Source organism: Rhinatrema bivittatum, chromosome 6 (assembly GCF_901001135.1).
Source record: "Rhinatrema bivittatum chromosome 6, aRhiBiv1.1, whole genome shotgun sequence".
In the NCBI taxonomy this organism is placed as follows: domain Eukaryota; kingdom Metazoa; phylum Chordata; class Amphibia; order Gymnophiona; family Rhinatrematidae; genus Rhinatrema; species Rhinatrema bivittatum.
Genome location: NC_042620.1, coordinates 5,450,485 through 5,475,595, shown reverse-complemented (window position 1 = coordinate 5,475,595; position 25,111 = coordinate 5,450,485). Strand labels below are relative to the sequence as shown.

At 48.3% G+C, this 25,111-nt stretch overlaps 2 protein-coding genes across 2 annotated transcripts in view; one reads left to right on the top strand and one right to left on the bottom strand.

Moving 5' to 3' along the window:
- The window catches only part of PTPRN (protein tyrosine phosphatase receptor type N), a 279,044-nt gene extending 254,354 nt beyond the window's left edge, over nt 1-24,690 (top strand). Inside the window, exons 24-27 of the mRNA XM_029604982.1 lie at nt 6,915-6,968; nt 15,456-15,520; nt 21,278-21,351; nt 22,030-24,690. Of these exons, the coding sequence (XP_029460842.1) occupies nt 6,915-6,968; nt 15,456-15,520; nt 21,278-21,351; nt 22,030-22,101 (265 nt within the window). The 3' untranslated portion in view covers nt 22,102-24,690. The remainder of the gene's footprint in view (nt 1-6,914; nt 6,969-15,455; nt 15,521-21,277; nt 21,352-22,029) is intronic.
- DNAJB2 (DnaJ heat shock protein family (Hsp40) member B2) overlaps nt 1-25,111 on the bottom strand; it is a 497,647-nt gene that overhangs the window by 107,811 nt on the left and 364,725 nt on the right. The window lies entirely within an intron of this gene.

Genomic DNA, 25,111 nt, shown 5'->3' with positions numbered 1-25,111 from the left:
CCTGTCCTCTGCTCCTGCAGCGCATCCTCCATCCTCAGTCCCCCTGACCTCTGCTCCTGCAGCGCATCCTCCATCCTCAGTCCCCCTGTCCTCTGCTCCTGCAGCGCATCCTCCATCCTCAGTCCCCCTGTCCTCTGCTCCTGCAGCGCATCCTCCATCCTCAGTCCCCCTGACCTCTGCTCCTGCAGCGCATCCTCCATCCTCAGTCCCCCTGACCTCTGCTCCTGCAGCGCATCCTCCATCCTCAGTCCCCCTGTCCTCTGCTCCTGCAGCGCATCCTCCATCCTCAGTCCCCCTGTCCTCTGCTTCTGCAGCGCATCCTCCATCCTCAGTCCCCCTGTCCTCTGCTCCTGCAGTGCATCCTCCATCCTCAGTCCCCCTGACCTCTGCTCCTGGAGCGCATCCTCCATCCTCAGTCCCCTGTCCTCTGATTCTGCAGCGCATCCTCCATCCTCATTCCCCCTGTCCTCTGCTCCTGCAGCGCATCCTCCATCCTCAGTCCCCCTGACCTCTGCTCCTGCTGCGCATCCTCCATCCTCAGTCCCCTGTCCTCTGATTCTGCAGCACATCCTCTATCCTCAGTCCCCTGTCCTCTGGTTCTGCAGCGCATCCTCTATCCTCAGTCCCCCTGACCTCTGCTCCTGCAGCGCATCCTCCATCCTCTGTCCCCCTGACCTCTGCTCCTGTAGCACATCCTCTATCCTCAGTCCCCTGTCCTCTGCTTCTGCAGCGCATCCTCCATCCTCAGTCCCCCTGTCCTCTGCTCCTGCAGCGCATCCTCCATCCTCAGTCCCCTGTCCTCTGCTTCTGCAGCGCATCCTCCATCCTCAGTCCCCCTGACCTCTGCTCCTGCAGCACATCCTCTATCCTCAGTCCCCTGTCCTCTGCTTCTGCAGCGCATCCTCCATCCTCAGTCCCCCTGTCCTCTGCTCCTGCAGCGCATCCTCCATCCTCAGTCCCCCTGTCCTCTGATCCTGCAGCGCATCCTCTATCCTCAGTCCCCCTGACCTCTGCTTCTGCAGCGCATCCTCTATCCTCAGTCCCCCTGACCTCTGCTCCTGCAGCGCATCCTCTATCCTCAGTCCCCTGTCCTCTGCTCCTGCAGCGCATCCTCCATCCTCAGTCCCCCTGTCCTCTGCTCCTGCAGCGCATCCTCCATCCTCAGTCCCCTGTCCTCTGCTCCTGCAGCGCATCCTCCATCCTCAGTCCCCCTGACCTCTGCTCCTGCAGCACATCCTCTATCCTCAGTCCCCCTGTCCTCTGCTCCTGCAGCGCATCCTCCATCCTCAGTCCCCCTGTCCTCTGCTCCTGCAGCGCATCCTCCATCCTCAGTCCCCCTGACCTCTGCTCCTGCAGCGCATCCTCCATCCTCAGTCCCCCTGACCTCTGCTCCTGCAGTGCATCCTCCATCCTCAGTCCCCCTGACCTCTGCTCCTGCAGCGCATCCTCCATCCTCAGTCCCCCTGTCCTCTGCTCCTGCAGCGCATCCTCCATCCTCAGTCCCCTGTCCTCTGCTCCTGCAGCGCATCCTCCATCCTCAGTCCCCCTGTCCTCTGCTCCTGCAGCACATCCTTCCATCCTCAGTCCCCCTGACCTCTGCTCCTGCAGCGCATCCTCATCCTCAGTCCCCTGTCCTCTGATTCTGCAGCGCATCCTCCATCCTCAGTCCCCCTGTCCTCTGCTCCTGCAGCGCATCCTCCATCCTCAGTCCCCCTGTCCTCTGCTCCTGCAGCGCATCCTCCATCCTCAGTCCCCCTGTCCTCTGCTCCTGCAGCGCATCCTCCATCCTCAGTCCCCCTGTCCTCTGCTCCTGCAGCGCATCCTTCATCCTCAGTCCCCCTGACCTCTGCTCCTGCAGCGCATCCTCCATCCTCAGTCCCCCTGTCCTCTGCTCCTGCAGAGCGTCCTCTGTCCTCAGTCCCCTGTATCAAAAGGCATGCTCAGTATTTTAGTCACTGATATGTTTTTTTCATCCTCAATGTTTTGGTTGTTTTCTCTGATTTGTAATTTTCCTGCTGCCTCTTGATAAGTGAAATGATCACTGTAATGTTTCTGGATAACATGTAAAAGCTGTGAGTCTCCAGTGCTCTCTCGCTCTAGATATTAATCTTTGGTAGAATATTTATGACTGCAACTCTCCTGAGCCTCTCTGCACTGACCTTTGGCTCTGATTCTCAGTGATTGGGGTTGAATATTTCTAGCGAAGTTGTAACATTCTGGCCTTTTCTCTGGTCCTAATTTCCTACTGTACCACTTCAAGTGACTCTTTCCTAAAGTGAAGCTCCTGCGATGTTTTTCTGACTGTGTCTCTGCAGATATTAATCTTTCCAGATGTTTCTTTAGCTTTGCCTCCCTGCCTGTATGTCTCCAGCTGCAAAGCTTTGTTGATACCTCTCTGGCTTTGTAGCTGCAGCTGGAAGGCTCAGGTGGTACAATTTCAGGTATGTCTCTTTGCTGGTACCACTTCTGCTGCATTTTCCTGCCACTAACTTTGGCTGTAGCACCGTGAATGCATCTTTCTGAACATCTCTCTGTCTCTCGTATTTACTCTCTGGTTCTACCTCTGTGGCTGTGTCTCTATGCAGATATCTTTCTTTTGCAGGTAACTGTACCTCTGCAGACTGCAGTTCTTTCTCTTGCAGTAACTCTAGCTGTACCCCAGGACCGTGACTGCCTCTCAGACTGAATGTGGCTTTCCATCTCAGTTTGTCCCTTGTGGCTGTTTCGCCATGACTAGCTAGTTCACGGATGTCTCAGCCTGTACCTCTGTGCCTGTCTGTCTCTGACTGTACCTCGCGACTGTGTCTCCAGCGTGTCACTCTTCTTCTCTCAGCTGTCAGTCTCATTTTTGCGATTTGCAGCTAGTAATCATGATTCAGTTGCATAGTCACAAAAGTGATCATTGGCAGGTGTGCCTGCTGCACGTACCACGACGCGACGCTCCCTCTTCTGTCACCTGCCAGCATCTGAGGGGCAGGGACTGGAGACCCTTCCTGCTATTCCCGGCTTTTAATTTCTGCAGTTCTGCAAAGTGCTGAGCGTTGGCACTGAGAGATCTCACAGTAAACGGCTGCTCTCCCTGTTATGTCATGTACAGTGATACAGTCAAATGTAGTTCATTTCTTAAACCTTCCACAGGCTATAACTAAGCAGAAAACAGCAGACATGAGACTGATTGTACACTCACTCCTCTAAGTGTCATTCTCTTATAAAATACTCTGCGATGATGATTGAGTGCAGAGTGGAGCTCCAATCTGCAAATGAATACTAACAAACTGTGCCCCTACAATAACCCACACAGTGCAGCGTGCCATGCCCAGAGCATTCTCATAGGAATACCACATTATAAGGTGCCACGCCCAGAGCATTCCCATAGGAATACCACATTATAAGGTGCCACGCCCAGAGCATTCCCCTAGGAATGCCATGCCCAGAGCATTCTCATAGGAATACCACATTATAAGGTGCCACGCCCAGAGCATTCCCCTAGGAATGCCATGCCCAGAGCATTCCCATAGGAATACCACATTATAAGGTGCCACGCCCAGAGCATTCCCCTAGGAATGCCATGCCCAGAGCATTCTCATAGGAATACCACATTATAAGGTGCCACGCCCAGAGCATTCCCCTAGGAATGCCATGCCCAGAGCATTCTCATAGGAATACCAGATTATAAGGTGCCACGCCCAGAGCATTCCCCTAGGAATGCCATGCCCAGAGCATTCCCATAGGAGTGCCACACCCAGAGCATTCCCATAGGAATACCACATTATAGGGTGCCATGCCCAGAGCATTCCCATAGGTGTGCCACGCCCAGAGCATTCCCATAGGAATGCCACGCCCAGAGCATTCCCATAGGTGTGCCATGCCCAGAGCATTCCCATAGGAGTGCCACGCCCAGAGCATTCCCATAGGAATACCACATTATAGGGTGCCATGCCCAGAGCATTCCCATAGGAATACATTATTGGGTGCCACGCTCAAAGCATTCCCATAGGAATGCCATGCCCAGAGCATTCCCATAGGAGTGCCACACCCAGAGCATTCCCATAGGAATACCCCATTATAGGGTGCCACGCCCTGAGCATTCCCATAAGAATATCACATTATAGGGTGCCACCCCCAGAGCATTCCCATAAGAATACCACATTATAGGGTGCCACGCCCAGAGCATTCCCATAGGAATACCCCATTATAGGGTGCCATGCCCCGAGCATTCCCATAAGAATATCACATTATAGGGTGCCCCCCCAGAGCATTCCCATAAGAATACCACATTATAGGGTGCCACCCCAGAGCATTCCCATAGGAATACATTATTGGGTGCCACGCTCAAAGCATTCCCATAGGAATGCCACGCCCAGAGCATTCCCATAGGAGTGCCACACCCAGAGCATTCCCATAGGAATACCACATTATATGGTGCCACCCCAGAGCATTCCCATAGGAATACCACATTATAGGGTGCCACGCCCAAAACATTCCCATAAGAATACATTATATGGTGCCACGCCCAGAACACTACCATAGAATACCACATTGTAGGGTGCCATGCCCAGAGCATTCACATATGAATACATTATAGGGTGCCACGCCCCGAGCATTCCCATAGGAATACCACATTATAGGGTGCCACGCCCTGAGCATTCCCATAGGAATAACACATTATAGGGTGCCACGCTCAAAGCATTCCCATAAGAATACATTATATGGTGCCACGCCCAGAACACTACCATAGAATACCACATTGTAGGGTGCCACGCCCTGAGCATTCACATATGAAAACATTATAGGGTGCCACGCCCCGAGCATTCCCATAGGAATACCACATTATAGGGTGCCACGCTCAAACCATTCCCATAGGAATGCCACACCCAGAGCATTCCCATAAGCGTGCCACGCCCAGAGCATTCCCATAGGAGTGCCACATTATAAGGTGCCACGCCCAGAGCATTCCCATATGAATACCACATTATAGGGTGCCACGCCCTGAGCATTCCCATAAGAATGCCACATTATAGGGTGCCACGCCCAAACCATTCCCATAAGAATACATTATAGGGTGCCACGCCCAGAACACTACCATAGGAATACCACATTGTAGGGTGTCACGCCAGAGCATTCACATATGAATACATTATAGGATGCCACGCCCCGAGCATTCCCATAGGAATACCACATTATAGGGTGCCACGCCCTGAGCATTCCCATAGGAGTAACACATTATAGGTGCCATGCCCAGAGCACTCCCATAGGAATACCACATTGTAGGGTGCCACGCCCAGAGCATTCCCATAATAATACCACAATATAGGGTGCCATTCCCACAGGAATTCCATATTACAGGATGCCACACCCAGTGCATTCCCATACGAATACCACATTATAGGGTGGCAAAACGAGAGTCTTCCCATAGGAATACCACATAGGGTGCCATGCCCAGAGCATTCCCATAGGAATACATTATAGTGTGACACATCCAGAGCATTCTCATAGGAATATCACATTAATGCATGCAACACCCAGTGCATTCCCAAAGGAATACATTACAGTGTGCCACACCCAGAGCATTACCATAGGAAAAGCACATTAATGCGTGCCACACCCAGAGCATTACCATAGGAAAAGCACATTAATGCGTGCCACACCCTTTGCATTCCCATAGGAATACCACATTATAGTGTGACACCCAGTGCATTACCATAGAAATACCACATTAATGCATGCCACACCCAGTGCATTACCATAGGAATACCACATTATAGTGTGACACACCCAGTGCATTCCCATAGGAATATCACATTAATGCGTGCCACACACAGTGCATTCTCATAGGAATACCACATTATAGTGTGACACCCAGTGCATTACCATAGAAATACCACATTAATGCATGCCACACCCAGTGCATTACCATAGGAATACCACATTATAGTGTGACACACCCAGTGCATTCCCATAGGAATATCACATTAATGCATGCCACACACAGTGCATTACCATAGGAATACCACATTATAGTGACACATCCAGAGCATTCCCCTAGGAATACCACATTATAGTGTGCCACACCCAAGCATTCCCATAGGAATATCACATTAATGTGTACCACACCCAGTGCATTCCCATAGGAATATCACATTAATGTGTGCCACACCCAGTGCATTCCATAGGAATACCACATTATAGTGTGACACACCCAGTGTATTCCCATAGGAATACCACAATAATACGTGCCACACCCAGAGCATTCCCATAGGAATACCATATTAATGCGTGCCACACCCATTGTATTACCGTAGGAATACCACATTATAGTGTGACACACCCAGAGCATTCCCGTAGGCATACCACATTAATGCGTGCCACATCCCTTACATTCCCTTAGGAATACCACATTAATGTGTGCCACACCCAGTGCATTCCCCTAGGAATACCACATTAATGCGTGCCACACCCAGTGCATTACCGTAGGAATACCACATTATAGTGTGACACACCCAGAGCATTCCCGTAGGCATACCACATTAATGCATGCCACACCCCTTGCATTCCCTTAGGAATACCACATTAATGCATGCCACACCCAGTGCATTCCCCTAGGAATACCACATTAATGCGTGCCACACCCAGTGCATTACCATATGAGTACCACATTATAGTGTGACACACCCAGTGCATTCTCATGTGGCTCATCTACCTGTGGCTAAATACAGCAGCTGATTCTGCTCAGTGCTGTATTATCTCATGATAGTGGTTGTTTCCCATGGGGATTAGGATTTCTGTTCTCCGCTCTCACTTTCTGACCCTGTGTTTTAAGAATGAAATGCATCTATGCTGCTCTCTGCTCTTACCCTTTGGTAGAGGTTGAACTGCAAACTTTTGCAAATCTGCCTTTTGTTCTTTACTTGCAGGAAAGTGAACAAGTGTTACCGAGGCCGTTCCTGCCCTATAATAATCCACTGCAGGTAATGAAGGTTTCTGCTCTCTGCCTCCCAGCATTCCTCACCGCTGGAGACTGAACAAGTCTCCCACGTTTTCCAGGAGATTCATGTCTGCTTGCCTGGTCCTGTCCATAGCGCCAGTCATCTCCAGGCTAAAATAATATCACCTGGAATGGAAGAGGATCTGTAGCACGCTGTATTTCTGCCTTCTCCTCTTCCCCTGCTGCTGCCTCTTCACTTGTTTTCTCTCTCCTCGCTGTCCTGCCTCCTCTCCCCATGGCAATCCCCATTCATCCTCCCATCCCATCCCATCCCCTCCCTGTAGCTTCCCCTCATGCCCTTCATTGTCTCCTTATAGCTACATCTCCTCTTCCCAGCCCCACAGCAGCTGCCCTTATCAGTACGGACCTTGGAGAGGAGGGGAACACATCACTGGAGAGAATCACTGCAGCTTTCATTCTCTTCACTGTGAGATAAGAGGGAGTTGGAGGGACTGAGATGGAGGAGTGGGAGATAAGATAAACTGAAGAATGAGATCAGAGATGGGGCAGGAGAGACTGGTGGGGGAGATGGAGAGGGGTTGAGACTGGCAGGGAGATGGAGAGGGGGTGAGACTGGCAGGGAGATGGAGAAGGTGTGAGAGAGACTGACAGAGAAATGGAGGGGTTGAGACTGGCAGGGAGATGGAGAGGGGGTGAGACTGGAGGAGATGGAGAGGGGTTGAGACTGGCAGGGAGATGGAGAGGGGGTGAGACTGGCAGGGAGATTTATTTATTTATTTAAAGAATTTATATACCGGGGTTCCTGTATAGTATACATATCACCCCGGTTTACAAGGAACCAAAACTATCGCTAAGGAACCGTAACTATCGCTTCATTTAGCGGTTTACATTGAACATTTAGCGGTTTACATTGAACATAGTTAATTTGAGAAAACATAATAAAACATAAATAAACATAAATAAACATAAAATAGTTAATTTGAGAAAAAGTATATAATATGGTTAACCAGTTAATAACTAAAAGGCAGGTTAATAAGTACATAAGTAAGTAAATAACATTGAACTTGATAGAATCTGGTAACAGGATAAAATATAGTGTTGCATATGCTTAAGGTGTGAGAGAGACTGACAGAGAAATGGAGGGGTTAAGACTGGCAGGGAGATGGAGAGGGGGTGAGACCGGCAGGGACATGGAGAGGGGGTGAGACTGGCAGGGAGATGGAGAAGGTGTGAGAGAGACTGATGGAGGAGATGGAGGGGTGAGACTGGCGGGGAGATATAGAGGGTGTGAGAGAGACTGACTGAGAAATGGAGGGGTTGAGACTGACGGAGGAGATGGAGAGTGGGTGAGCGAGACTGACAGGGAGATGGATCGGGTGGGAGAGACTGACAAGGGAGATGGAGAGGGGCTGAGAGAGACTGACAGGGAGATGGAGAGGGGGCAAGAGAGACTAATGGAGGAGATGGAGGGGCAAGAGAGACTGACAGGGGAGATGGAGAGGGGATGAGAGAGACTGATGGGGAAATGGAGAGGGCAAAAAAGACTGATGGGAGAGAAGGAGATAGAGTGAGAGGAACTGATGGGGGAATGGAGAGAGATTGAGAGAATTATGGTGGAGATGGATGGGCAAGAGGGTCTGATGGAGGGATGGAGGGGAGACAAAAGAGAGTGACGGGGAGATGGAGAGGGGTGAGAGACTGATGGGGAGATGGATAAGGGTGAGAGGTATTGCAGCGAGATGGAGATGGAGAGTAGGTGAGATAGACTGATGGAGAAGGGGCAGGAGACTAAGAGGGAGCTGGAGAAGGGGCAAGAGAGACTGACAGAGGAGATGGAGAGGGGACGAGAGAGACTGATGGGGGAATGGCAAGGGGTTAAAAGACTTATTGGGGAGATAGTTGGGCAAGAGAGAATGATGGAGGGGAGACAAAAAAGAGTGATGGAGAAGGGACAAGAGAAACTGACAAGGAGATGGAGAAGAAGTCATAGAGACTGATGAATAGCTGGAGAAGGTGTGAGAGAATGACAGGGCTTGAGAGGAGAATTGAGAGATCGATGGAGGAGAGATGGGTGACTGGGAGAAAGGATAAGATGGAGAGATAGGGAGCTAAGGAAGGAAACTTAAAGGGGTAAGTGATGAGAGGAGTGAGCAGTAAAGATCTGGCGATGTTGGAACTTTCTCAGAGAGAGCAGATCATGTTATGTCTGCAAGCAGTCACCCCATGCACAGCAGAATGCATGGGTTTGCCAATTAAATCCATCGGAAACTGTGGCATGTGATGAACACCTTCGCATATTTGCCTTAAATCCCAGAGTGTGCCCACAATTAAACTCTGGAATTTGTTGCCAGAGGATGTGGTTAGTGCAGTTAGTATAGCTGTGTTTAAAAAAGGATTGGATAAGTTCTTGGAGGAGAAGTCCATTACCTGCTATTAAGTTCACTTAGAGAATAGCCACTGCCATTAGCAATGGTTACATGGAATAGACTTAGTTTTTGGGTACTTGCCAGGTTCTTGTAACCTGGATTGGCCACTGTTGGAAACAGGATGCTGGGCTTGATGGATCCTTGGTCTGACCCAGTAAGGCAATTTCTTATGTTCATATGAAAGAGACAGCTTAAACCTGTTGTCCCACATCCCAGAGTGTGCCCTGAAAGAGACAGCTTAAACCTGTTGTCCCACATCCCAGAGTGTGCCCTGAAAGAGACAGCTTAAACCTGTTGTCCCACATCCCAGAGTGTGCCCTGAAAGAGACAGCTTAAACCTGTTGTCCCACATCCCAGAGTGTGCCCTGAAAGAGACAGCTTAAACCTGTTGTCCCACATCCCAGAGTGTGCCCTGAAAGAGACAGCTTAAACCTGTTGTCCCACATCCCAGAGTGTGCCCTGGAAGAGACAGCTTAAACCTGTTGTCCCACATCCGTGTGTGCCCTGAAAGAGACAGCTTAAACCTGTTGTCCCACATCCCAGTGTGTGCTCTGAAAGAGACAGCTTAAACCTGTTGTCCCACATCCCAGAATGTGCCCTGAAAGAGACAGCTTAAACCTGTTGTCCCACATCGCAGAGTGTGCCCTGAAAGAGACAGCTTAAACCTGTTGTCCCACACCCCAGAGTGTGCCCTGAAAGAGACAGCTTAAACCTGTTGTCCCACATCCCAGTGTGCCCTGGAAGAGACAGCTTAAACCTGTTGTCCCACATCCCAGTGTGTGCCCTGAAAGAGACAGCTTAAACCTGTTGTCCCACATCCCAGTGTGTGCCCTGAAAGAGACAGCTTAAACCTGTTGGCCCACATCCCAGTGTGTGCCCTGAAAGAGACAGCTTAAACCTGTTGGCCCACATCCCAGAGTGTGCCCTGAAAGAGACATCTTAAACCTGTTGTCCCACATCGCAGAGTGTGCCCTGAAAGAGACAGCTTAAACCTGTTGTCTCATATCCCATAGCGTGCCCTGAGACAGTTTAAACCTATATTCCCACATCCCAGAGTGTGCCCTGAAAGAGACAGCTTAAACTTGTCTCATATCCCAGAGTGTGCCCTGAAAGAGACAGCTTAAACCTGTTGTCCCACATCCCAGAGTGAGCCCTGAAAGAGACAGCTTATACCTGTTGTCTCATTTCCCAGAGTGTGCCCTGAAAGAGACAGCTTAAACCTGTTGTCCCACATCCCAGAGTGTGCCCTGAAAGAGACAGCTTAAACCTGTTGTCCCACATCCCAGAGTGAGCCCTGAAAGAGACAGCTTATACCTGTTGTCTCATATCCCCGAGTGTGCCCTGAAAGAGACATCTTAAACCTGTTGGCCCACATCCCAGAGTGAGCCCTGAAAGAGACAGCTTATACCTGTTGTCTCATATCCCCGAGTGTGCCCTGAAAGAGACAGCTTAAACCTGTTGTCCCATATCCCAGAGTGTTCCCTGAGACAGCTTAAACCTGTTGTCCCACATCCCAGAGCATGCCTGAAAGAGACAGCTTAAACCTGTTGTCCCACTTCCAAGTGTGCCCTGAAAGAGACAGCTTAAACCTGTTGTCCCACATCCCAGAGCGCACCCTAGAAGAGACAGCTTATACCTGTTGTCCCACATCCCAGAGCACACCCTGAAAGAGACAGCTTATACCTGTTGTCCCACATCCCAGAGTTTGCCCTGAAAGGGACAGCTTAAACCTGTTGTCCCACATCCCAGTGTGCCCTGCAAGAGACAGCTTATACCTGTTGTCCCACATCCCAGTGTGTGCCCTGAAAGAGACAGCTTAAACCTGTTCCCTGTACATAGCCAGATCAGTCCAGACTCCTGGGTTTTGCCTCCCTGCCAGCAGATGGAGACAGAGAAAGTTTCACTGACCCTGTTCATAACCCTTGTGCCACCTGCAGTCCCTCAGTATTTCTCTGTCTCCAGCAGGTGGTAGATGGTGCAAAACTTGCAGTCTGGAGAAAAAGAAGAAAAGAAGGAGCTAGCCTTCCTCCCAGGGGGTTGCCAGGTCCTGATGGGACTGTTCCTTCTGGTCTGAGATGGCTGAGCTGGGGGTTAGTGATCCTTTATTGCTTTCGGTCCCTGTGACCGTGGGGTGCCAATCTGGTGGTCCAGATCCCCCTCCCCTTCACGAGGCTGCTGAGGTGGTTTGAGGTTTCTTGAAGCAGCTTGGAAGCAGCTAGGGTTCCACTGGCAGCTCTGAGTTGTTTGTCGCATGTAAAGATACATTTAAAAAAAAAAATGGATAAAAGAAGCTTAGACTTGGGGGCTGCAGAGGCAGAGCGAGTGGTGCTGTGGGCCGCTGATTCTGAGGGGATTTCCTGCAGCAGCGGATAGGGGCAGTGCGGCGTGCGGCATGCTATGCTGTGCCTGCGGGTCTTCTCGATTGAGGCTTAATCAGGCCGGGGCTGCATGCGGTCTGCGGGTCGGGTTGCGAAGGATCTTCAGCTGGGTCTGCCACTGCTGCAAAGCCGAAATGGGGACGGAGGATTCGTGGCATGCCGGGACCTCTCCTCCTGTCAGCGCAGGAACAGCAGCCATTTTGGATTCTTGGACAGAGGGAATTCCCCTCTGAGGTTGTCCCCAGTGTTTTTGGGCTCCGGAGAGGAGCATGGGGGCTCTGAAGGGGAGGATTTCCCTGCTGACCCTATTTCTCAGCCTGCTCAGCCTTTTTCCATAGATTTTATTCTGTTGATTCATGAGGCCTGTTTAGCTGAACAGCTGTTTTAAGGAGGGGCCCCCTCGTCCCTGGATCCGGCCTTCAGAACATCCATGGCACAAGGTGAAGAGAAAACATCCCTCCACCGTCCAGCGGAGTCTGGGGCTGGCCTCCATGTCTGGGGACGCAGGCAATGATTCCAAAGATTCTAATATCTCTTCAGTAGCAACGGGAATTCCCCAGGGGGACAATCCGGAGCCTGATCCGGGGCAGGATCCGAGGACAGACCGTTGAGGTTTGGTCATCTGGCAAATCTTCTTTGTCAGGGCCTAATATTTTCAGACCAGGCAGCTTACTTATCTCTTGCAGCCTGGCTTTTGAGAGGCGGCGTCTGAAGTAGAAAGGATATCCAAAAGTGGTAATTCCCAGTTTGTTACAGGCTAGGAAAAAGTCCACATCTTTATCATAAATGCAAGTCTGTAAGGTTTGAGACCTGGTGTATTGCTAATGGGGTACAGACACTCCAAGTTACGGTATCGCATATTTTGTCTTTTCTTCAGGAGGGTTTGGTCAAGGGCTGGCTTTCAACTTTCTTAGGGTTCAGGTGGTGGCTCTTGTTTGTCTATAAGGCAAGGTAGAGGGTTATCCTATGTCGTCCCATCCGGATTTCGATTGTGTACAATTCTGGTTGCCGCATCTCAAAAAAGATATAATTGCGATGGAGAAGGTACAGAGAAGGGCGACCAAAATGATAAAGGGGATAGAACAGCTCCCCTATGAGGAAAGACTAAAGAGGTTAGGACTTTTCAGCTTGGAGGAGACGGCTGAGGGGGGATATGATAGAGATGTTTAAAATCATGAGAGGTCTAGAACGGGTAGATGTGAATCGGTTGTTTACTCTTTCGGATAGTAGAAAGACTAGGGGGCACTCCATGAAGTTAGCATGGGGCACATTTAAAACTAATCAGAGAAAGTTCTTTTTCACTCAACGCACAAGTAAACTCTGGAATTTGTTGCCAGAGGATGTGGTTAGTGCAGTTAGTATAGCTGTGTTTAAAAAAGGATTGGATAAGTTCTTGGAGGAGAAGTCCATTACCTGCTATTAAGTTCACTTAGAGAATAGCCACTGCCATTAGCAATGGTAACATGGAATAGACTTAGCTTTTGGGTACTTGCCAGGTTCTTATGGCCTGGATTGGCCACTGTTGGAAACAGGATGCTGGGTTTCATGGACCCTTGGTCTGACCCAGTATGGTATTTTCTTATGTTCTTATGAGGTGCAAAGAATTTGCGTCCTCCGTTAAGGAGAGTTTGCCCATCCTGGAACCTTAATCTTGTGCTCAGAGGGTTGTGCGAGGCTCCATTCGAGCCGCTTCGGAAAGCAATTCTTAAGGACTTGACCCTTAAAGTGATTTTCCTGGTGGCTATTTCTTCAGCTAGGAGGATATCAGAGCTTCAAACTTTGTCTTGCAGGGATCCTCTTATACAGGTCTTGGAGTCAGGGGTGTTGTTACATAATGTGCCTTCTTTTCTGCTGAAGATGGTGTCAGCATTTCATATCAATCACTTTTCCAGAGTTGGATTCCTCCGTACCTCACACAAGGGAGCTAAGACTCTTGGATGTGCGGCGAGCCTTGTTGAAGTATCTGAAGGTGACTATTGACTTTAGAAGATCGGGTCACCTGTTTGTTCTGTGGATTGCTTCAAAGAGAGATCATTAAGCCCTAAGATTACTATTGCGCATTGGCTTAAGGATATTGGTTCAACTTACAAAGCAAAGGGTCGACCTCAAGGTTTGAGGGCCCATTCGATGCAGACTCAGGCAACTTCACGGGCTGAAGCTCAGTAGGTTTCTCCACAGGAGATTTGCAGGGCAGCAACATGGAAGTTGTTGCACACTTTCAACAGGCACTATCAGGGCTCCAACTTCTGACTTTGGTGAGAGTGTTCTGCGAGCAGGACTGTCCAGAAACCACCCTGATTAAGGAGATTAGGTACATTCCAGGAGTCTGGACTGATCTGGGTTCGTAAAGGGAAAGGAAAATTGGTTCTTACCTGCTAATTTTCATTCCTGTTATATCACAGATCAGTCCAGAACTCATCCATCTGGGGGGGGGAGGAGAGTCATCTGCTTGTTCTGTTATTGGGTCTGTACCGCAGAATTGTGGACAAGTGCAAGGTGCAAATAGGAAAAAATAACCCTTACTGTAGTTACACGATGTTAGGTTCCATATTAGGAGCTACCACCCAAGAAAGAGATCTAGGCATCATAGTGGATAATACTTTAAAATCTTCAGCTCAGTGTGCTGCAGCAGTCAAAAAAGCAAATAGAATGTTGGGAATTATTAGGAAGGGAATGGTTAATAAAACGGAAAATGTCATAATGCTCCATGGTGAGACCGCACCTTGAATACTGTGTACAATTCTGGTTGCCGCATCTCAAAAAAGATATATTTGCGATGGAGAAGGTACAGAGAAGGGGATGGAACAGCTTCCCTATGAGGATAGGCTGAAGAGCTTAGGGCTGTTCAGCTTGGAGAAGAGACGGCTGAGGGGGGATATGATAGAGCTCTTTAAGATCATGAGAGGTCTAGAACGGGTAGATGTGAATCGGTTATTTACACTTTCGAATAATAGAAGGACTAGGGGGCAATCCATGAAGTTAGCAAGTAGCACATTTAAGACTAATCGGAGAAAATTCTTTTTCACTCAATGCACAATAAAACTCTGGAATTTGTTGCCAGAGGATGTGGTTAGTGCAGTTAGTGTAGCTGGGTTCAAAAAAGGTTTGGATAAGTTCTTGGAGGAGAACTCCATTAACGGCTATTAATCAAGTTGACTTAGGGAATAGCCACTGCTATTAATTGCATCAGTAGCATGGGGTCTTCTTAGTGTTTGGGTAATTGCCAGGTTCTTGTGGCCTGGTTTGGCCTCTGTTGGAAACAGGATGCTGGGCTTGATGGACCCTTGGTCTGACCCAGCATGGCAGTTTCTTATGTTCTTATGTTAGTGGGAATTCATGCGTTGTTGGTTTTGTTTGATTTACTAAAGAGGTCACCATCCTCCAGTTTCCTGTGGGAAGTTATAAATGAATTGTTGGTTAGGAGTAGAATATTTTTCTTGGATTAGGGAAAGGTCAATACTGAGGGACTGCAGGTGGCACACTGGGTTATGTATCATGTTAGTGAGACTCTGTCTCCATCTGCTGGCAGGGAGGCAAAACCCAGGAATCTGGACTGATCTGTGGTACTAAAGGAATGAAAATTAGCAGGTAAGAACCAATTTCCCTTTATCCCACCTCCCAGAGTGTCCTTGGAAGAGGCAGGTGGAACTGATTTGTTTGCATTCCAGAGACAACCTTTTGAAATACTTTTTTTGTGTATTGCAGTGAAGGCGCTGGAAGGACAGGAACCTATATGTTAATTGACATGGTCTTAAACCGAATGGCAAAAGGTAAGAAATGTCTATGGCTCTCGCAGAGTGGCACACAAGGAGCCACGTCCGCTGTGTCTCCAGGACATTGTTCCTTATCCAACTCAGTTCTGTCATCTCTTCTTTTTTGGCCCTCTGTTGTTCTGAGAAGATGAGCTCATAGTAGGTTTCTTTTAGTCAGCCTCCCTGCATCCTGCTGTCTCTATGTCCGTCCCAAACGGGCTGGTTCCACCGCCTCTGCTGGTGGCTCTTTCAGGCATCCACCTGCCTCACTAAAGAAATATTTCCTCATGTTCCCTCTCTCTAATTTCATATCACGACACCCCCTCCCCCCGTTCTGAGCTGCTTTTCTCTGTGGAAGATGCCTCCCTATGCCTTATAGAAGCCTGCTAAATAAATATTTCTATCCTACGCCCCGCTTTCTGCCAGTGAGTACATTCTGCGTGTCTGTGTTACAGGCCCTGCACCTTTTAGGCTCTTTTCTTAATCTCCTCTCTCCTCTCAATGTCCTAACAAAAGTGTGGCCTCCGCAACTGAGCACAGGACTGAAGGTGAGAAGGGGAACAGCACCCCGCTTTCCTGCTGCTGATACCTGATCACATTCTCTGCTGCTTTATTACTCTGACTCCTGTCCAAAGCCTGAGTTTCATACTCAAGTCCAAGATGACCACCAAGGCTCACGTCCAAACGGTAACCAGAATGGCTTTTTTTCCCACCTTCGTCAGCTCCACCTATTAGTGAATAACATGGCCTTTGCTAATGCTGTCCGAGCGACTGAAATCTCATGCCTGCACTATTGTAATGCCCTCTACATAGGAATCACCAGTTCTCTAACTGCCACCTATAGCTTATCCAAAATGCTGCTGCTCCCATGATCGTGAATGCGCACAGAACCACCCCAGTCCTGAAAAGTCTACACTGGCTGCCAACACTTTACACATCAATCTCAAGATCCCTGAAAGGTGAGACCCCCCCCCCCTTATAAAACCCCCCCCTCAGGAGGGTTTATAAGGGCTCTCAGCCCTTATAAACCCTCCTGAGCACCTGGATCAGTGCCAGAGGGCTGCCCTGCGATACCATCCCCTCATAATAACTAGGAGGAGGACCATTGCCAGCAGTGCCCCCCCACCCTGTGGCTCTTCCTGTCCCCAGGATCTCCTCACCTACAGGAATAGGGTGAGGTAGCCTCTGGCAGTAGCCAATCCCAAACCCAGAACATTGTAGGTCCATATCACCAATGCTTCCCCCACCAAGTTACTAAGCCAATGACTCCATCGATGCCACTTCCCCCAAGAAAACCTACCCCATCCTTCTGACCCTAACATGAAACCCTGAAAGGCGATTTCCTTCTTTTCCTACGAAATGTCCATGACGCACTCTACTCCGACAGGAATCTCATTCAGCTCTGTGCATTCTCTCTCTGCTGGAAAGCTTTGAACTCTGTCATAAACACCCTGGTTACCTTTAGGGCAACTGAGCTTCCTTTCCTCTTCTGCACTTAGCAGCCATTTCTTTCTAATTAATAAGTGCTTAACGAGTTTTTCTGCCTCTGCACTTTTTGCACCAAAGCATTGCTTCCAAACCTTTCCCCATTCTTCCAGTTTTTCCTCCTATGCAGAACAGCATCAGAAGTCTTGGGAAGTCTGGATGGGCAATGTTTGCCACCTCATTAAAGACCTTAATCAAGTTTGTATTACAGGAATCCTCCCTGGTTTCAAGCTGCTGCACTCTCCTTTCCTTTAGCAGCCCTGACGTCTGCCCCAGACCCGGTTATATCCACTCTCCTCCAATCACTGGGGCCTCCAAAGAACTGAACAGAGCTGTGAGAGGTGCAGGCAGCCCTTGCTGAGCTCCTTCACTATTCTGGGGTGGACTCCAAGTACTTCCCCCTCTGTAAAAGTTCTGTGATTGTTTCACAAACGTTTATATCCCTGTATCCTGCCTTAGGCATATTGCCTTCTCCTCTTGTATATACTGAGCAACTCTCCTCATTAAACCCTTAATCTCAACTATTCGCACTGTCGCTTTTCATCTCCCCCTTCTAGATCTAAAGATGGTTTTACCTTCTCCTGTGTAGTTAGGTCTGTGGTTATTTCACAATCACTTATGCCCCTGTATCCTGCCTTAGGCATATTGCCTTCTCCTCTTGTATATACTGAGCAACTCTCCTCATTAAACCTTTAATCTCAACTATTCACACTGTCGCTTTTCATCTCCCCCTTCTAGATCTAAAGATGGTTTTACCTTCTCCTGTGTAGTTAGGTCGGTGGTTATTTCACAATCACTTATGCCCCTGTATCCTGCCTTAGGCATATTGCCTTCTCTTGTATATACTGAGCAACTCTCCTCATTAAACCCTTAATCTCAACTATTCGCACTGTCGCTGTTCATCTCCCCCTTCTAGATCTAAAGATGGTTTTACCTTCTCCTGTGTAGTTAGGTCTGTGGTTATTTCACAATCACTTATGCCCCGGTTTCCTGTTTTCCCCCTTCTAGATCTAAAGATGGTTTTACCTTCTCCTGTGTAGTTAGGTCTGTGGTTATTTCACAATCACTTATGCCCCTGTATCCTGCCTTAGGCATATTGCCTTCTCCTCTTGTATATCCTGAGCAACGCTCCTCATTAAACCCTTAATCTCTACTATTCGCACTGTCGCTTTTCATCTCCCCCTTCAAGATCTAAAGATGGTTTTACCTTCTCCTGAGTAGTTAGGTCTGTGGTTATTTCACAATCACTTATGCCCCTGTATCCTGCCTTAGGCATATTGCCTTCTCCTCTTGTATATACTGAGCAATTCTCCTCATTAAACCCTTAATCTCAACTATTCGCACTGTCGCTTTTCATCTCCCCCTTCTAGATCTAAAGATGGTTTTACCTTCTCCCTGTGTAGTTAGGTCGGTGGTTATTTCACAATCACTTATGCCCCTGTATCCTGCCTTTAGGCATATTGCCTTCTCCTCTTGTATATACTGAGCAACTCTCCTCATTAAACCCTTAATCTCAACTATTCGCACTGTCGCTTTTCATCTCCCCCTTCTAGATCTAAAGATGGTTTTACCTTCTCCCTGTGTAGTTAGGTCGGTGGTTATTTCACAATCACTTATGCCCCTGTATCCTGCCTTAGGCATATTGCCTTCTCTTGTATATACTGAGCAACTCTCCTCATTAAACCCTTAATCTCAACTATTCGCACTGTCGCTGTTCATCTCCCCCTTCTAGATCTAAAGATGGTTTTACCTTCTCCTGTGTAGTTAGGTCTGTGGTTATTTCACAATCACTTATGCCCCGGTTTCCTGTTTTAGGCATATTGCCTTCTCCTCTTGTATATACTGAGCAACTCTCCTCATTAAATCTTTAATCTCAACTATTCACACTGTCGCTTTTCATCTCACCCCTTCTAGATCTAAAGATGGTTTTACCTTCTCCTGTGTAGTTAGGTCTGTGGTTATTTCACAATCACTTATGCCCCGGTTTCCTGTTTTAGGCATATTGCCTTCCCTTCTTCAGTGATAGATTTTGGCTGCTGCTGCTGCCCCCTCTCCCCTGACCCTCCCTTCTTCCCATGTGGATCTCCAATTCTCTCTCTCCAGCTGTTCCCTGCTGCCATCAGACTGCAGTGAGCACTGGGACTGAGTCTCTGAACAGACGGCATTGGCCTGATGAGCCAGGACTGCAGGAAGCTCGGCCAGTATGCAGCCGCTGTGGTGCCAATGAGGCAGTGTCTCACCAGCAGTGAGGTCGATGCAATAACGTGGGGGTTTAAACCGTGAGCTGAAACTCAGCGCAGAGTTTCTTAACACATAGGTTAACATTTTGCAAGCTCCAGGAAGCTAATGGTATACAAATGCATTGGGACATAAGGGCGCTGAGTGGAAAGCGTGCACAAACCCAAGTTAATATGCGTGCTCAGCACAGACTCATTGCACATTTTAAACTTGGGGGAGCCTCTCAGCCATGATTTATGTGAACAAAACATGATTTGTGCACTTAAAACATATTAATATGCAGAAACCATGCTTTGTGTCTGCCAAGCAGGTTTTCTGCACATAAATCCTGATTACAGGCTTCGGTACCAGAACTCCAGCTTCTGCCCATCGACTGACCCAAGTGCCGGAAACTTTACTCCGCCTCTGACCAAGAGTAAAATTTCCAGCACACTAAAGGGTAATGGTTAATGTCTTCATTTGCATGGGATTTCCATGAGAGGGTGCTAAGCAGGACGCACATTTTTTGTGTGCAAAACTCCTTGCTGCATCGGGAGAAAAGTTTGCACACAAAAAATATGCACACATCTGCAGGTAAAATAGTGCACTCTGCTGACTGCACCTTACTGCATCAGCCCCAGTGTTAGTCCAGTGCATGGAGTGCCACGGAGCGGCAGGCAGGGTGACATCAGTAATCGCTCAGGCTGAGAGGGAACATCTTCTAGGATAGATCCACTGTGTCAGCATCAGCCTAGGCCTCTGATCACCTTGTGGGGCTTGACCTATGTGTGCTGCTGCGGTTCGGAGAGCCTCTGATTTTTCATTCCCCAGGCTGGGCCAGCAATGGGCTGGGCAGTGCAGGGAGAGCCACTGCTGTCACTCTCCTTACCCACTGGATATGTTTGTGTGGGAGCAAAGTTCAGGGAGGGGGAAGGGTATGGCATTTGGGGAGTTTCTGGAGTGACTTAACTCTCACTGGATAAATTCATAACCTGTAGCTACTGAGAGGAGGGTCGGGCCTTGGCCTTTGCTCTGAGCATTGTGCTCCTGTTACTCGGACCTGGCAAAAATCCAGGGGCAGCTGCTGCCAAATCATAGTTTTCTAGGAAAAATCTTTTTTTTTCAGTTGTGAGTATTCAGACTGTGAGCTTTTGCTGCATTTCACATGGCTGCGCTCACACCGTGGACCCTAAAGCCTGTTCGTGTTGCAGCCCCATTTGTACTCACCTTGAGATCTCACAGCACCTCTGCCCAGGATCTGACTGCAATGTAGGAAACTCCTGCATGTGCTACTCAGGGTGGACGAGACAAGTTCAGACGTCACCGCAGTCTGTATCCCTTCTCCTCTACCGCCAGTTCCCAACTCCTGCTTTCCAGCTGTGTCGGGCTTCCTCTCTGGCCTTATTCAAATCCCTTCTAAAAAGCCACCTTTTTGAGGCTGCTTTTAAATCCCAATACCTGATTGTCCTGCTTACAGCCTCGTTAACTAATTTTAATCATTGTCTTACACTATGAAACTCCCCAAGTCTCTCGTGCCCTGTATGTTTCTCTTGATTAGATTGTAAGCTCTCCGGAGAAGGAACTGTCTGTGTGTTGTTGTATAGCAGTGTACATGTCGAGTAGTGTGCTATAAGCCACAAAAATTGATAGTATAGCACTATGAAAGTTCATGGAACCTTTTCTTAGATAATTCAATAATTGAAACTTGAAGAAAGATTAAATCAGCATATCCATCATTTATTGACTGTTGCTTGTAGAAATATGTTTCGCCACATGGGCTGCATCGGGAGGGAGAGAAGCCCAGAGGTTAAATGGTAAGACCTGTGATCTGGGTGTGATGGATATGTTATGGAACCCTGCGGAGGGAATTCAGGTGAGCTCACAACCACTTACAGATTTCAGCGGCGTCTCCTGAGAGCAGATTTTCATAGTAAACCCGAGGTGCAGGAGACGCTAGTGAGGTAATCCGAATAAGAACAGAAGGATGGCGGCTATAGAAATGTATAGTAGGAATATAACTGTGTGTCTGCCTTTCCAGTTACCATGTAGTATTTATTCAATTTGTTATTGCAGGAGTGAAAGAAATTGATATTGCTGCCACTCTGGAACACATCCGAGACCAAAGGCCTGGAATGGTTTGTACAAAGGTAAGGTGCATGCTTTCAGGCCTTTCTCTCCAGCAGCAGAGGCAGCGTTCACAGCCCCTGGGTGTAGGGAATTCCAAGCACTGCTCAGCCTCCGGGATTATACAATCATTGGAGAGGAGGGAGGGGAATTTTGAATCCTTTTTGAACTGTACTGTACTTCTAGTTGTGTTGTTTTCATGGCGGTCTTTTCTGGCATTACACACAATGTGCTTGTATGTGGCTGTTAGTTCAATAAAGATATAAATTTAAAACATCCACGTTAAAGCCGAGAAAGTCCTCAGGAAGATACACGAGCTCGTGTAACCACTTAAAATTAGGAGCACACATACGCACAATGGCTGTATTTTACATCTTGCACGTGCAATTTTAAATTCCTGTGTATGTACACTTGCACGTGCATGTATGGGCACCCGCATGCTCGTTTGAAAAAGACCGTCCCTGTGCAGCCTTTACCCCCAGCAGCTGTAATCTGGCACTATTTTGGGGGGGGGGGGGGGGGGCACTGCGCTTGCTTTCTCCTAAGACACAAGAGCTCTTTCTGTTTCCTGCTTGTACACAGGGTTACAAATTCCTTCTCTCTGGTGGGAGATTTGTGTTGCTGAGTGGAAGTGGCACTGGGACCCATCGGTATTTCTTTAGTATTAATTGTGTGCGTCTCCTCTCCCTTGCTTTTTCCAGGATCATTTTGAGTTTGCGCTGACTGCTGTGGCTGAAGAAGTGAATGCGATCTTGAAGGCGTTGCCTCAGTGATTTCCATCACCGGCCCCCACATGCTGCTGGCATTGTGCTTCATACATCCCACAGTGTTTTGGCAAGCACCAGCTCCACCATTCACATGAAGATCAGGGAACAGCGTGGCACCTTGGGATGCAATCCAGTGCTAACCCTTCCTCACCAGCCCCCTCACACTCCCGTGTCCTGAGCACTCGGGCTGCTTCACTGGCCCCTTTTATAGCCTGTGCATCGGGGCCCCTCCCCTCATTGGCAACCTGCTGTCCTGAACCTCGGGTAACTTTAAATAAATAAATGTAAAAAAATAAATACTTTACTCCTAGGTAAAGGCGCAAGACTGACGTCCTAAGACTGCCCAGCACAAAATGACTTTGCTTCCCCAGCTTTGGAAAATGAAGCTACGTCCTGAAATCTTGGAGCTGCACAGAGCACGTGGCGGGAGAGAGGAGAGGCACACAGGACCCACGCAGCAGGCACGAGAAAGCTCTGCTTTCACCCCTCATTCCACCCCCGTACACGCATATCGGGGTACCAAACCCTAACTCATATGTACTTACTTATTGTGGGAAGACTGGGGAGAGCTCCAGGCTTAGTGCCTGGGCCCCTAGCTCTCACTGCAACTTTCCCAGGCATAACAGGCAGTCTCAGAGCACCGCCTCAGCCTCGCCCTCACAGTACGTTGCAGATTGGAAATTTGGGGATGCACTTGGGAGCAGAGTTTATGTGTAAGGACTGGGAGAAATGGGATCTCATGCCCTGAGAAATAATATTAAGGCATTAAGGGGCCTTTTAGTATAGGGAAATGGTGGTATTTTCATCTTCTTCACATGCTTTCCATCCATTTCTCTCTTTACTGTCATTCCTACTTCTTTCCACAGCCTTTCTTGCTAGGAATCTAAACGGGCTGCTTTTCACCAGCTTCCTAAAAGACAAATAATCTGTAATCAAACATTAGTAGGTTCCACATATGAAAAGGACCTCTGGCAGAGGGGAGCTGCCCTGCCACTCAGCGCAAGGCTCTGCCAGGTCTATATATTACCAGCGATATTGCAAAGCTCTTCCAGAGCCTCGAATATGAGCAACAGTGCTTTCAATTGAATCCTGCTAGTTATTGCCAATCAATGTGGTTCTTGGAGCACTGGAGAATTACTCATAGGATTACTTCCTACTACCAGCAAGCCCAAATACAGGAAAGGACATTGAAGTAGCCTAGTTTTGAAGTTATGATTGAGTAGACCACCATTTATACATCTGTTCATGCCTAACCCAAGACCTAGGCTCCAGCATCCCTCTCTGTCCCTGTCCTCTGCCGGTGGCTATTCCAGGCAACTGTGATCATCTCAGTAACGAAATATTTCTCTCCAGCTTCCTATCATGACCCTTTGTCCTTGAGTTTCCTCGTACGTTATCAAAGCCTGACAGATATGTATATGCTTATATCATACCCCCCAGTGAGGACGTCTTCGGCCTCTCTGGGTAGTGCTTGTGTTGCAGGCCCTGGTCGTTTCTGACCTGCTTACAAAGGTGCGGCCCCCAGAACTGAGCACAGGACCTAAGGTGGGGGTCTCACCTTTTTCCTACGGCTGGCTTTCCCTGCCACTTTATTACTCTCACTGGCTACGGTTTCTTGTCCTTCAAATCAGCAAGTGTCTAATAGGTGTTTGCAACCCAGATGTGGGATTTTATACTTTTTATCACTGAAGCACAGCTTCCAGGTTTTTCAAGTCACCATTCATATTTTCTGCATCTCCCAGTGTGTCTCCCTTTCATAGATTCTTGTCTCATCAGCAAACAAGCACATTTTCCTCAAGTCCTCTGCAATGTCACTAATGCTACAAACCCCGATTTCCATCTTTATCTGTCACTTCCCCAGGACTAAATTAATTTGTGCCTATCCCATATTTTACTGAATTTCTGTTTTTGCCGTCACTAGGATCCTTTGAAGAATTATTGCTTTAGAGCTTCCTTTCCACTGCTAAAAGTGTGCCTCTTTTGCATTATTTGGCTGTCTCTATACCATCTCCACAGGTGCAGATATCTAGATCCTTAAGTCTGATCTCATAGGGCAGTTTAATAGCCTTTCTCTAAGCTGCCTCTGCTCTCTCTCCAGGTGAGCTCTGCCTTCCTGTATGCATCCTGGCAGTCCTCTGCTTCTCCCCACGGCCTTCCTTCACTATTTCTGACCTTGAGATCATTAGATATGAGATGTAATCCACCTTAGACAAAATATCTAATGGTTATAAATAAAATAGTTTGAGTTTCTCCCCCTCACCCCCATCATGTACTGCATCTTGCTAAATTACATTCTAATTGCTAAGTACCTGATCAGTTTTACAGGTTTCTTACAGTTTTGAGTTCCAGCCTGTTGCTGCTCTTAGTATCTCCTGGAAAAGATCAACCCATGTCATCTCCTTCCCCCTTCTCGCCCTAATCATTCTCACACTACTGGACAAATTTTAAATCAGCCACACGCGCATATATTGTCACACGTGTGGCCGAGCCCTGTGAGCACCACAAACATTTTTAAAAGGGCCCGGCCCCGCGTGACAATACATGCATAATTGCTGGGCCCTGAAAAGAGGGCGAGCTGGGAGACATGTTCTTGGCGGGATGGGTTTAGGGGGTGGGGAGGAGAGAGGAAGAGGGAGGGGGTTGAGGTAGCGGGGCAGGGAAGTTTGCTCTCAGTCCGCACGGGACGCACGTTATAAAATTGGCGCACCTCTTAAAATCTATTTCTCTCCCATCGTCTTTCTCCCTGTATCTCTCTATTCATGAAATCTTTCTTGGCATGACAGATTTGTCAATGTATTGCAAAGTAATGCAGAAACAACTGTCAAATAGAAAGACAATTCCTGGGTTCTGGTGCTGGTCAGTAACAGATTGTGCTGCTGTGGCTTCCGTTTCTCCAGAGGTTTTCCTGCTCATTCCGTGGAGGGAAGTCTTGGCTTTTCTCTCTCAGCTTTGGGAAATGTGCAGCTCTGAGCTCTGTATTTTGCACAATCCAGGCGGCCATGCACTTTTCTCTCTT